General features: G+C 38.1%; 2 protein-coding genes across 7 annotated transcripts in view; one reads left to right on the top strand and one right to left on the bottom strand.

The window, feature by feature from the left end:
- Window positions 1-6288, top strand: part of LUC7L3 (LUC7 like 3 pre-mRNA splicing factor) — a 41360-nt gene extending 35072 nt beyond the window's left edge. For 2 of the 5 annotated variants that reach the window (XM_014574624.4, XM_025185682.3), the window contains exons 10-11: window positions 3958-4098; window positions 4204-6288. In XM_014574624.4, coding sequence (XP_014430110.1) covers window positions 3958-4098; window positions 4204-4385 — 323 coding nt within the window. In that variant the 3' untranslated portion in view covers window positions 4386-6288. Of the gene's footprint in view, window positions 1-3957 lie in introns of all 5 variants that reach the window. The other 3 variants (XM_006125100.4, XR_012896868.2, XM_006125102.4) reach the window with 3 other exon arrangements.
- LOC102450715 (ankyrin repeat domain-containing protein 40-like) overlaps window positions 1-13807 on the bottom strand; it is a 38789-nt gene that overhangs the window by 12375 nt on the left and 12607 nt on the right. The window contains exon 5 of one of the 2 annotated variants that reach the window (XM_075903791.2): window positions 10189-13572. The exons of the other annotated variant lie outside the window; for it this stretch is intronic. Coding sequence (XP_075759906.1) covers window positions 13429-13572 — 144 coding nt within the window. The 3' untranslated portion in view covers window positions 10189-13428. Of the gene's footprint in view, window positions 1-10188; window positions 13573-13807 lie in introns of those variants that run through there. 2 annotated transcript variants of the gene reach the window in all.

The following is a 13807-nucleotide window of genomic DNA, read 5'->3' as shown; positions in this document are numbered from 1 at the left end:
AACAATGTGCATTTTTCCAGTAGAGGCATATATGCACTCAAAAATCTACAATGAATTCTGTGTTCACTGCAGAGGACAGGGACGTTTATTTTTCTTCAAGGTAAAAGTTTCTAAATTTCAGTCCACTCTGAATTTTGCATGTATGGGTAGGGTACTTCAGTAGTTAGCTCTGCAGGTCCAAACTGTGTTGAAATAAATAGAGATGCTGTTAATATGATTCCATTTGTCAGTGCTCATTTTTTGGGCTCAGAAACAGCGTTCCATTGTCTGCCGTTGCTCTGTGGTCCCACTTTTACTGTGTGCCTTAGCAATCTGTCCTTTACAAAATCTTGTTGTTGTTGTTTCTTCCTTCCTGCGGGTCTACACATACCAGAGGATTGTGCGTCCTGTAGCTGCAGCATTCCTGAGCGTAGTGCAAAGCTATGTAGTCTTGATATTTGTCAGATGGCATACTGCAGAAAGTGCCATGTTGAACTGTGAGGTTTTTTAAAGGTGTGAAAATTATGGGATGCGGATAACATTATGAAATGGCAAATGTTGCATGCTTGGAGCTTGACCCCGAGTTCCCAAGAGATCGCTGCATGACTAATGTCACAAGAAATTGTGAAAATTTCCAAAAAGGCATCATGCTAGATGGTAGTTCATGGCACAGTGGAATTCCAATCCATAGTGCATCATGCATTGTATTGGTAAAGGGCACTTCACACAACATTGAGGGAAGCAATAAAGTATGCACACTTAAAAGTGATATGCTAACTTCAGCAGTTGTACGCGTAGACAACTTTTGTCAACCAAAGATTTTAGTATAGGCTAGGGATGTGAAAGGTTACCTAGTTAACCAGTAAGCATCACCGTAAATAGGTAATGATTACCTGCTTGGATTAACCGGTAACTGATGGGAGACTGGAGAAGCTTCCCCCTGCCATGGGCAAGGGCCTGCTGCGGAAAGGGGCAGTTTTCATCCACAGCAACCCCTGGCTGTGGGGGACCAGGTGTCCCCACAGCTAGAGGCTGCTCCTGTGTCTGGAGCAGCCTCTGGCTGTGGGGAGCCCGAGTGCCTCTCAGGCAGGGACTCCTTTAGCATCCGAAGCAGTCTCTGGACATAAGAACCCTGGGCCTTCTGCAGGCAAGAGCTTCTCTGGCTGAGAAACCTAACATTTGACCAGTTAACTGATTAACTTGGATTTGCCTCCCTGGCAGCTGCGTTCTTGTTCTTTTTTGGGGGACGATAGTGGTGTTTTTAGCTAAAAGTGAATAGCAACCGTTGTCTGAAAATAGTACTTGCTTTCTTTCCTTTTGAAATCTTAAATTGCTTTACAAACATGAAAAAAGACACCACTAATGGTTTTTGAAGCTGAGTGAATTGGGCCGCAAGTTGACAGACTTTTACCCAGTGTTCAACAGTAAATTGGTGCTGAAGTTTGGACAAGTATCCAGAACCGCTGAGTTCCAGTTATGTAATTTCTGTTCCATGTAGTTAAGATTTTGCAGAAAGAAAACAGTTATGTATTAAATTTAAGACAACTGTTTCTTTGATGGTCAAACAGATCTAAGTTACACCTTTCCTTGTTCCCCTGAAATACATGACATTGCCTTAAACATAAGTTGAAAATGATCTTAATCTAAACTGTTTATGCAACTACGGGTAAAGGAGGGTTTTTTAACCTGTGGAGTTTTTCAAAACTAATTTTTTCAGTCATAAGCTGATTGATAGATATAGATGGAGTTGGTCAAAACACTTATTGCCTCAAAATTGTTTACATTTTTGTGAGCTTCTTCTGTTCTCAACCAGCCTCCATCAGGAGTTGATATTGAAACATTTGCTCACTAGGGCTGTTCGATAGTGTGTAATTGAGTAGGCATGTAACCGCATCAACTTTTTTAGCGGTTACACAACTATTCAGTAGTCCCCGGAGGCAAGGCTGGCAGCCAGTGTGCTCCTGGCTCCACTCCCGAGGAGCCCCCTGCTGCCCTGTGCTGATACTGAGGCAGTAGTGCCGGGTAGCAGCAGCTTCTGACCACAGAGGGTCCAAGCTCCCCATGGACAGAGGTTGTGCCGGCATTCCATGGAGCAGCCTCTGTCCACAGGGAGCTCGAACCCACTGCAGACAGAGGCTGCTTTGCAGCAGTCTTCTACCCTTCCCCCGCCCCCACTAATGAGTAGAGCCCTGCAAAACCATGAATGTGATAGATATGGATGTGAAGAGCCATGACTCATTTTTGCGGATACAGATACAGTATTTGTATGTAGAATCCTGCACATTTGCAAGGAAGATAAATTCATTCATTACAGATTGTTACAAATAATTGCTCAGTTCTATTTAGCAAACTCCAAAAGCTAAGGTGTGATTTTTTTCTTGTTCTTCAGGTTCTTGAAGATGTGGATTCTTTGTATAACTTCATCTTTTGTACCACAGGTTAATGTTTTTATCTTCAAAAAAATTCTTTTCTATCTGTCCAAACCCCAAAAATTGCACTCAGTATCCACAGAGCTATTGTGATTGATCATATTTACATAGGATAGAAGATCAGATTATTGGACTGAATACTAGTCCTCTGCAGGGAAACAAGACATCTGTGCATCGGAGATCTCTTTAAAATACAGAGAAGACTTTTCAACCAGATCAGTTAGAGTGCAATCCACCTGAGCAGCTGCAACGCTATAAGAAGACTTCTCCAGTTAGTCATTTGGACATCACTAAATGCTTTTTTCCCCCAAGCAATGTAGGCATGACATGCTTCTTCAGTTCCAGTGGTTTTTGGGTACTTGTCCTGCCTCTTGTGGGTTTGGTTTTGGCTGTTTTTTTTTCTTGTGGTTTGGTGGTCTGTCCTAATAAAACAGTTGTGCAAACTTTCTGTGTGTAGATATACTACTTCTCTTGAAACTTAACTTTTTCCCTTCTGTCCTTTAAAATGTAGATTTGCTATGCCAGTTCAGATGTTCTATCTTGTAGATAGCTTTCATGGAAGTTTTTAACTTATTTTATGTATTTGGTTCTCAGCTACTTGCATGCTAATCCATCTGAGGGACAGTCAGTGTTCTTCTCTGTATACTGATTTACAAGAGTATTAGTGTTTTTGTCAGGCTTCAAACCACAGGGCTAACCTTCTTCCCAGTAGGTGAAGTGATATAGGATAAACTAGTGTTTTATTTACAGATTTTTAACTTTCAGTTGTAAATGTGATTTCTCCCCCCCCCCCCCCCCCCCCCCCCCCGAACACTTTGCTGTTTCTGTTATATTTGTCAGGTTTTCAACAATATAGTCTGTTCTTTATCATTCACCCTCTCCGTTCTTGAAGAAACTGGGGTCCCATCCATCAGTAGCTTACTTGTTTTGTAAAATAGTGCCTTTATCTCTAGCAGTCATTCTTTCCCAGTCTTTTATCATTTAAAGGTGAGGGATTAATAACATACTTCAGACAAGCACCGTTATATTTTGTCCTGTTGAAGTTGACTCTGGTATTCCCCATGAGCCTTATTTTAAGCATAGTTAGTTATGGTTGCTTGTTTTTCCTAGATGTACATTTATTTTCTTCTCTCTGTAACCATGGGTAATAAGATGACATTACTAGTCAGTCTATCTCTTCATTCTTTTTTGGTTTTCTTTTCAAGAACCAAGTTTAACAGATGTGTAGCCACCCTCCGCCCTCTCTCTCTCTCTCAAACTATTCAGAGAATAACACTGAATCCAGTGTTAAGGAAGCCAAGCAGTCATGAAGTACATCCACATGTCACTGACTCTTTATTACCAAAGTTTACACTACTATTATGCTGTCCTTCCACCTTTTCACCACTTTCAATTTTGCTTCTTGTTGTTTTGCCCTCTTCAATGTGTTATTCTAAAGCCTGTGACTTTGTTACTGTTCCAGTTGTGATTGCTCCACCTCTGTCCCACTCCTCATAAATGCAACGTATTTTACTTTGAAATCCATGGTTAATGTCTTCTTTCATGGCAGAAAAGAGGGCATCTGATGATAAAAAAAGTAGTATGAAGTCCAGTAGTCGAGAAAAACAGAGTGAAGACAGAAATACAGACTCGAAGGACAGTGATACTAAGAATGAGGTCAATGGGACCAATGAAGACATTAAATCTGAAGGTGACACTCAGTCCAATTAAAACTGATCTGATATGACCTCAGATCAGACAGAGGTAAGTGCATTATTTCAAACTTTGATTAGGGCTTTTTGTTACTGTTTGACAGTGCAGCGTAAGTATGCACAGATGAAGATGGAACTAAGCCAACTAAGAAGACATACTAAGGCACCTTCTGAAGGAAAAGACAGTGTAGTCCTGCAAAACATTTTGAGGTACATTGTTTTGTCTCAGCTATTTTGTAGCAGACTCATGCCCCCATTAGTGTGCCTCTTTGGAACATATTTGTAATATAGTCTCCATAGAAAATTTAATTCTCCCTTTTTTTAATTTTTAGGGATTTTGTCGGTTTTTTTTAAAAAAAATTGAACTGTTTTTGTATTTAAGTCCATATTGTGTTGGTACATCAGCAGAAACATTTGCTTTAATACTTAATATTTCTGAGGCACATGTTGGACTACTTTGTTTTTATATAAACTGCTAGTATTTCTTTGTCAAGGATGTTTCTAGTTTTTTGCTTTATTGCCTTGCATTCTAATGCAGTTTGTTCTGTAACTCGAGAGCCAGTAGCATTGGATTGATGGAAGTGTAGGGTTTATGAATTATTGCAGCTGACTACCATACCTCACACAGCGTTGGTGTTGTGAGCGGCCCATGAAAAGCCAAATTAAAAATCAAGGATTCAGTCAAACTAAGCAGGTACTCATGCCAGGTACTCCTTTCTCTACCCACATCCATGTTTGAATGCTGTTGCCTGTAATCTTTAAGCTTACTGTTGTGTTTTTATTTACAAGAAAGTGAAAAGGATTTTTTGTGTATTGTGTGAAACTATAAATCTGATGTTAACAGACTGGAATTTTCTTTCAACTGTATGTAGGGATGCAGTGCTGCCCAGAATTAGATATCTTTAAGAGTTTTAAATGCAATAAATACTACATAATAATCGCCTTGTTACATTCAATGCAATTCAAGTCTTTAAGAGGTATGTGTTTAATATTTCCTACTGTGTAGGAGAATTTGCAGTCAGCCATAGTACAGAGCAGTACTGATTGGCTGATTCCAGATTTGTAAGGCAAATGTAAATACAAAGGCAGATGCCTACAATTTTTAATACTACGTGTCAAGGATGTATGCTGACAATTCCCATTATTATGAAGAAATTAAACATTAGGATATATAAATATTGTATTAAAAACTTCAAACATTTTTTCCATTCTTGGCCTAACTTATACGTACATAATGGTTTTTATGTATTCCTAAAATAAGGAGCTAATATTGGAGAAGAAAGCTGATAAATTAGCTACATGTAATAAACTATTAGTATAGTTTCAGTATTTATGCTATGAACTCTTAAACACTTTTCATTAGACCATTACTGCAAGATTTCATTATTGCTTCTGGAGTCTCTAATTTTCAGTGATGAGGTTTTAGTAGTGTTAAGACAACAGCTAAGAACTGGGCCAATATTTAGAAGTGGCAAACTAATCTTGCTTTATATTGTCTTAATTGTTTGCTTTCCCAAAATTTTGCATTATAGGACTACCACGTGAAGAATCTGTGAAGAATCTGGAAGACAGCTTGCAATGAAGATCTGCTTTAAAATGAGGTGAAAGAAAGCTGTAGTGGCATAGAAAAATATAAAGTTAGATTTTTTTTTTTAATTAAATCAGGACTGTTGCCTCCTAGAGTGCTGAGGGGATGAGTTAATAGCATACATGCCACTAAGAATATAAGTCCTGTATCATTTTTTCTTTAAGACTTTTTAAGATAAGAAACGTAACATGAACCCATGGCTTGCTCAGTGTTTATTTGCAAGGTTTCATTCTTGGACTTTGAAACACAAGAATAAATGTTTAGTATTTGTGTGAATTAAACTAAATTGAATCCCATTTTTACAACTAGGCTATATCTAGCTGCTTGATATACCAGAAATGGAAATAAAGTATCTTTGAATTTCTGTTACAAATTTGATTGTCTGTCATTAAACATTTAGTATTAAAATACACTTTTTTCCTAATAAATCTATTCGTCTTTAAGCTTAGTCCGTTAATTTGGCTTTTATGGATTTTGTTTAGTTTATTCAGACGGTCTTAAAACTGAGCTGACCACCTTCATCAAACACCTGGTCCTTTATTGAACAGATGCACATTATTATCAGAAGTGGCATAATTTTTGCCACAATGTATTTTTCTTAGCAGTCAGACTCACAGAACAAAGATACTGCGGCAGTTCTCTCTCTAATAAAGTTCATATCCAATGTTTTTGGGAAGTCTTTCAGTTTTCCTCTTAATGTACAAAGTCATAATGCCAGCCCTTCATAATAAAGAATGAAGTTTAGAATACAAATCTAGGTTTTGTTTTACTTTAACTTAGAGAATAGGATCAATGAGGAACTCGGGCTGGGATCGTTACTTCTCTCATCCTGATTGGGAGTTAAATCCTAGAATGTATTTACGTTTTTAGAGCGGTGTCAAGTAGAGATGTTGGTGCAGATGTTTGTTCTAGTCTAAGGCACCACACTGATTTCAGATTTGCATCCTAATAGTTAAATACTTCATTTGGGAGTGGTTATAATTAGCAAGTGCATGTAATATGTATATTAAAGTAATTGTAAATATGTTCATTTCCCCTCTTCTCTTCAAGCTTTCTTGTGATCCTACTTATTGTATTAAAGAGTAGCTTAACTGATTAAATAATGAGGGTACTTTTTGAAAAATGTGTTTTAAAGGAATCATTTTGCAGCATTACATTCTTCAAAATGAAGTGACAAGAAGGTGGCTGTGGCCATATCAGACATTTCCTTCGTGTTGTATGTATTCTGGACTTGAACACCAATTATGAAGGAATGATAAATGTTGTTTCTATTAAAACCTCTGACTTAAGAGAAGAAGTTAATATGGTGCCTTTTCCTTTCAGCAGTTTTATACCATTTTAAGCACATTCCATCTCCTCTTGAAAATGGAGAATACACAAAAATTAGGTTAAGTCCTTTCCCCCCTCTCCCCCCTTTTTTTGGCAGAGGGGTGAAATGGTGACAGTGGAGTTCTGATTGCTGATTGTATATGATTTGTACACTGCATTTTGAGTCCATGGATCAAATCTTACTAAAGCAGTGTCTCTTCATACCGATATTTCTGTTTGTACATATAGATCAGTGAGCCTTCTATTGTAAACATTGTTTCAAAAGGCAAAGAATTTCACATATTGCAGTGTTGTGTGCAGCGACACACAGAAAATTTAATAATTTGGGGGAGTGATAATTAGAGCCATTTAAACTTTATCTATTTTAGCATTGATGTCAAATGGACTTTCTCTGTCCTTGGAAATTGGAAATTTTCCATAAGTTGGAAATGTCACTCTGTGATCTGTAGGTTTTGGTTACTATAGTTGAAACTGTAGAGATGACACTCCAGTCTGTCTTGCCCATTCAGTGCACATAGCCTCTGTTAAACAGTAACATTTAGCACATTTAATTTTCCATAGATATAAATGACTTGTCTCCAAAACTTGTCTATACGTTGGCCCCTCAGACCCTGGCTAAGCTCAGTTTGTCTTGCCTAAGATTGAAAGTTGTGATTTAATTGAGCTAGCTAACTTGATCTAAAACACATCAAGAAAAGGCAGGTTAACTAGCTTTACATGGTAAGTTAAAACAATTGGGTCATTATTCTGAGTAGAACAAGAAACTCATTTAGGACTATTATAAAAGTTGAGGAATTCTGTTGCAGTATGCAACCTCATATGCCAGTGTTCTGGAGGATGTCAATTAAATTATGTAAAGTTTGCTGAGTGCCTGGTTTCTGAGTTTCATGATGTGCCTTGAAAACGGGAGGTAGCTTTTCAGTGTCAGCGTGTTCAAAGAAAAATTAATCCATAATTAATAAAGCTGTCTTTTCAGTAACAGCATGTATTTTAGATTCAGAAATGTCAATACAGGCGGTCCAAATGCTGTAGGTCCAGCTCTCTAAAGAGCCCAGGCAGAAGCTGGGTTGTTGTTTTTTTCAATTCAGTTGCAGAATGGGAGTAGTGGGTTACATTAGCATGTTATAAACCTTAATTGAAAAGCTTTTATGGGTTGCTGTGAAGGAAGGAGTCAAAGAGAGATAGTCTTTCCAAGAATTCTGAAGGAACCCAAATAGAAAATTGCAGAACTTCAGAATGTGGCTATGTAATCATTTAAATCAGCAGACTGGAGCATAGTTAATGCTATATCATTTAAAAAAAAAAAAGAGAGCTCCAGAGGTGATACTACAATTACAGAATGATTAACTTTAATTTCAATACAGGGCAGATGGGATAAAATGATAGCAAATAGAATTATTAGATATAGATTAATTTTAACTTGTGGGCAGAAGAGTCAGTGTGGTGTTTGTAAAGGAAAATTATGATTCACCAGTTTGTTCATCTCAAAGAACATAACATATGCGGGGAAGGGGGCGCGCTCTTGCATAGTGGTTTATAATATTTCCAGGCTACTATACTCTTTCAGATTTGTCATTTCACCTCACCTAACTCGTGCTCACAAAATCATAAAATACATAAGTATCATAGCATATTGTTAGTGAAAAATTGCTGATTTTTCTTTTGTCTACATGAGATTTTAGTTTGTACTGACCTAACTAACGCTTTTTAAATGCCTGTTATAAAACTTGGGCAAATATCTAGATGAATTGATGTGTCCCCTGGAAGACCTCCGTGTTGGATGTTCAGAAAGCCTTTGAGATCCCTCACCAAAAGCTTAAACCAAGTAAGCAATCATAGGATACGGGTAAGTGCACTCATAGATTAGTAAAAGACAGCAAAGGGCAGGCATAAATAAGTTTTCATAATAGAGTCTGATACTCCCCCACCTCCTAAAATATGTACCGAAACCAATGGTGTTCAGCATACTTACAAATGAGCTAGAAAAAGTGAGGTGACAAAATTGTAGATGATACAAAATTACTCAAGACCAACCTGAAAAATTACAAAGGGATCTCTCCAAAATGAGTGATTTTGCAATAAAATGGCTGATGAAATTCATTGTTAATGCATGTTTGAAATCATCCCAATTATACAAAAAGGATCTAATTTAGTTGTAGCCACTTCAGAAGGAGATTGTCAAGTCATTGTGGCTAGTTCTCTGAAAACTGCTCAGTGTGCAGTGGCAGTCAAAAAAAGCTAAGATGTTAGGAATCATTAGGAAAGGGATAAATAAGGCAATAGCATAATGCTATTATAAAAGTCCATGGTATGCTTAACCCAGAATACTGCCTTCAGTTTTGGTCACCCCCATCTCAAAAATGCATTGGAATTAGAAAAAGTAGAGAGAGAGGGGCAACAAAAATTAAGGCATGAAGCAGCTTCCACAAGAGGAGAGATTAAAAAGTGAGACACGAGAGAATGGCGAATGTTTATAAAATCATAATAGGTGTGGAGAAAGTATTATTTATCCCATTCGTTTAACATGACTAGGAGTGTGACCCAATGACATTACTAAGTAGCAGGTTTCAAAGGACATACCTCTTCATACAGTGGAATCCATGGCCACAGGATTTTGTGAACACTAAAAGAACTAGGTAAGTTCATGGACCAATCTGAGCCAAACTGGTCAGGTCCCTCACCCCTGAGGCCAGATCACACAAGGAATGCCTGATCTGTTCATTCTCTTTGAAGTACCTGGTATTGGCCACCAGGCTAGAGAGTCTGACCCAGTATAGCTATTCTTAGGGCCTGGAGGCAGATGTGAGCTACTTAGCCTTTTTAATCCTATTTTTTAAGCTTTTACTATCAGTTCTGTTAGCAGCTTATTTGCTGCTTCCTGACCCCTTTTCTACAGTAGCATTGTGTTCTTGTACAAAGGCAAATGTCACTTGTTTAGCAATCTCCACTGGGCACAAACCTGACCTTATAGAAACTCTGCCAGTGTCAGCTGCTGTTTGACTAGCTGAAAGACAAATTGCTTGGATTTGTAAACATGCACAAACCTCTTTCCTCATCTGTTGAGATACAACTATAGGCATTTGGTATCGAAAATAAAGTCCCTGGAAGAAGTTTAGCTTCTTTTCACACTGACAGTCCATTATTCAGTGGACAGAAATAAATTCACCAGTAATAGTGTGCATTGCATTTTATCAAACTTCGTACAACATACAAAAATATTTGACTGCTCAGTTATCAGCACCATTTTAAAGTCAGTAGTGTTTTAGCAAAGGTTGCATATCAAGTTGTTGTGAACTAGAGTAAATAAATCTTTTTAAAAATAGAATTGCTTCCATTAATTACTGCACAATTGTTTACATTGTTTATGTAACTATGACAATTTCCTACATACCTTAACCACAGGCTCTGCAAAACTAACTGCAAATACCCTTAATGTTGAGCTACTTAGCTTTTCAGTTATAGCACATATCTTAAAATAACCTCTGAACTACAATGGCAGGTGTGCTACAAATAGCATACATGTAAGCCAAATCCCATCCACAGGGAGATTCAGGTTTGGCTAACTACTGGTGTAGGGAAGACACACCCAATGAGTAGCCATTGAATCGGGCCTTACACATGTTTGAGCACTGTTAAACTGGGGACAGTAGACCAGGGAGACACATTGATAGAGGTTTTCATTGGTGGAGTGTCAGTGATATGTTAGTTGTAGAATGAAGGGCTGGGAAAGGATCCAGAATACAGTAATCAATTTTGAACTAGTTAAGTAAAATCGCAGTGATCAATGGAAAAGTGATAGGAATTTTAACTCCTCTATAGGTTTTGGATTTTATCACTTGGCAAAAAACTTGCTACAGTCTACTATTGTCAAATTCAGAATTTTCAACTTAACATAAATCAGTGTGCTGCCACTGTATGGCATGTGAACACATGATGTTGAAAAAGTGCAGCAGCTACTGCAAGTGGACGCTATCCCCAATGCAGTGTATTATGCTAAATCATTTCCAATATATACTTTAATCCACATAAATCCCTATGATTGTAGATGTGATTTTAATAAAACAAGTTTTTTGTGGGGTTATAGAGCAGGGAGAAGCTAGTTAAAGGCAGCTGTTCTAGTATAATTTAATAAAGAAATGGAATCAATTAGCATTCTTATAAAATAGATTGTTTTTAATTGAAAGACACTTGTAGGAGGTGTCTATGTAAGTGGTAAGAGAGGCCAGATTTCCTAGTGAGCCTGAAGTTGCCACTTCTAGTTTCTCCATATAACCCACAACTTTCATCAGACTATTTTGATCAATAGTGGAGATCACTGCTTCTAGCAACAAAAGTCCAATATCCTCAGTCTGCTTGGGGAAACAATACTTTAAATATGGTATTTGATAGCAAATCTGATAGTTTTGACATCCCTGGTCCCAGATAAGGGATTTTGCTGGACTAGGGGAGGCCATATTTGTACCCCTACCACTGGCTGCTGGCTTCCCAGCCAGCTCCCTGCCTTCTACTGGCCCTGCTGCCCTGCGCTGGGGCTCCAGGCAGCTGTGTGCACTGCGCTGGGACTCTGGACCGCTCCATATGCTGCGGCTTGGTGAGCAGCTCTGTGTGCCAGGGCTCCCAGCCCCACTGCCACCTGCTGGGTGGCCCTGCTATCAGCTTTCTGTAGGTAGCCCACTGTCCTGCCTGCCCCACAGGGATCTTTTCCTGCTGGCCCTCCACCAGGACTCTCTCTGGTCCTGCAACATCCATGCTGGACCATGGAAGTTGCTGGACCAGAGAATCCAGGTTAAGAGTTTTTCAACCTGTACATGTTTTACATTAACACTGTTCAGGATAAGCCTATGGATGGTTAAGCTATCAGTTTTTTTAAGAACAAAAGTAGCTTGTATTCAAGTTTTTAACATTTCTGTTAAGCATTCAAGAACACTAAGCTATCTGGGTTAATCAATTGCCTGAAGCTTCTGACACTTTGTGACACAAGCACATAATGCAACAGTTGTGGGAAGACTGTCCTACAGAATCAGTTTAAAACAGCTGCAGGTGCAAATGTTAATGACTTTTGATGATGCCTCTGTTTTCATTCACATGTTCCCTTAATTGAGTTTGGGTAAGAAAGAGCAAACTGTCTTCTCTAGAGTTCAGATACTTTCACTTCTCCACAACAAATATTTTCTAGTGCTCCTGCTGCACGGGCAGCTGAATTTAACCCAGCTTCCCAGAACTATTAGCCTCAATAAGGCTTTTTACTAGAAGAATTTTTAATTAACTAGGGAATAATTGTTTGCCAAGTGGACAAGTGTTGGAGTGAATTACTGTATAAGTATATAGTCTTTTAAAAGAATAACATCCACACACAAATTTGACTAGTCAAACTTGGTAGTTTCCTTTTAAATACTACCACATATGTTATTTGTATTTTGATGATCTAATGAAATGTAGCTAAGACTTACTTTTTTAAAAACATTTTAAAGAGCAAAATATTAAGTTATCCCTACATTGTTCAGTTGTCACAATTTGGGGAAGAGAAATGGAGGTGTTTAGTGGACATCAATGGCAGTGTGACATCTGGGAATCTGATTTTAGCAGACTTTCCCTATATGGTTGGCTTGTCGGGGGATTTCTGCAGATTGCTTTGAGCAGTAAATATCACTACTCTAGAAGCATACTACTTTACACTTAGGGTAGGTAGTCATAAAAGACCCGATGAGCCAGGTACTAAGTACGAAATGAGATAGTATGAGGAATGAAAAAGCAGTACAAAACCAAATTCTTAGTATAATACAAACCCTTAAATCTTCATCACTTCATTTAAAAGTTTTTGTGATGGCAGAGAAACAGCACTCTGCAGAGTCTGAAAAATTCAGGGACCAATAGTTTTGCCACATGCCATGGAAGCCCAAATTTAGAATTTATGCAAAAAAAAAATCTCTAACTATACCTGATTTTTCCTGGACACTTTAATGGGGGAGGAGAGAGATACGGAAACTTTACTTTTCATGCCAGCTGTCTTCTAATGCTAAATGCATCCAATAAACTTAATTGACTTGTATATGAAGTATGTCAGTTTAATAGACACGAGGTACCCTTATCTGCAGGGCTCGACATACTGTGGTGAAATCCACTCGCCAGCCCTGCACTGCATATGTGTCAGACCCGCACTGTGCATGTGCGCACTGCCGGTAAACAGGGCGACCGGCTGAAATCTACTCGCCATGGGCGAGTAGATAAACGGATTTGTCGAGCCCTGCTTACCTGAATACAATAGTAAGAAAAAGCAAAGGGGATAGTGAATATCAAAGATATACTGTTATTAGTTAAAATATTAACCCTAACAACTTAAGGTTTTATACATAATTAATCCACTGCTTCAAAAAACAGCAGTATGTAATTAATTTCGCTCATTCTAGAAAGCTCAGTAAGTCAGCTTTGATGCTTTACTATTGTAGCAAGACCTCTCCATCAGTGTTGATGCAGCATGTCTAAAAGGAGAATTGTCATTTTTCACTAGAACCAGCTCCAGTTCTTGAAAATCCTGAAGTCTTGCAACATCTTTGTCCTTAAAAAGACGAAGAAGGAAAAAAAAAGCAATTGTCTATAAGTGTATTTACCATTAATGCACAAAAACAAAGCTAGGCCTATGAAAGCAAGCGTTAACCAAATGCCAGGTAGAATTCTATCCAAGATACACAATTATTTTTTTTTCTAGTTAACAGCTGTCACAATTTGTCTTGGTCTAATATAATCTCAGTTTAGTTAAAGTAGCTTATCCATTCTTCAAGTACACACTATTT

Source organism: Pelodiscus sinensis, chromosome 20 (assembly GCF_052426305.1).
Source record: "Pelodiscus sinensis isolate ZL-2025 chromosome 20, ASM5242630v1, whole genome shotgun sequence".
Lineage (NCBI taxonomy): Eukaryota > Metazoa > Chordata > Testudines > Trionychidae > Pelodiscus > Pelodiscus sinensis.
Note: the sequence above shows the minus strand (reverse complement) of the source record. Positions and strands in the feature narration are given on the sequence as shown.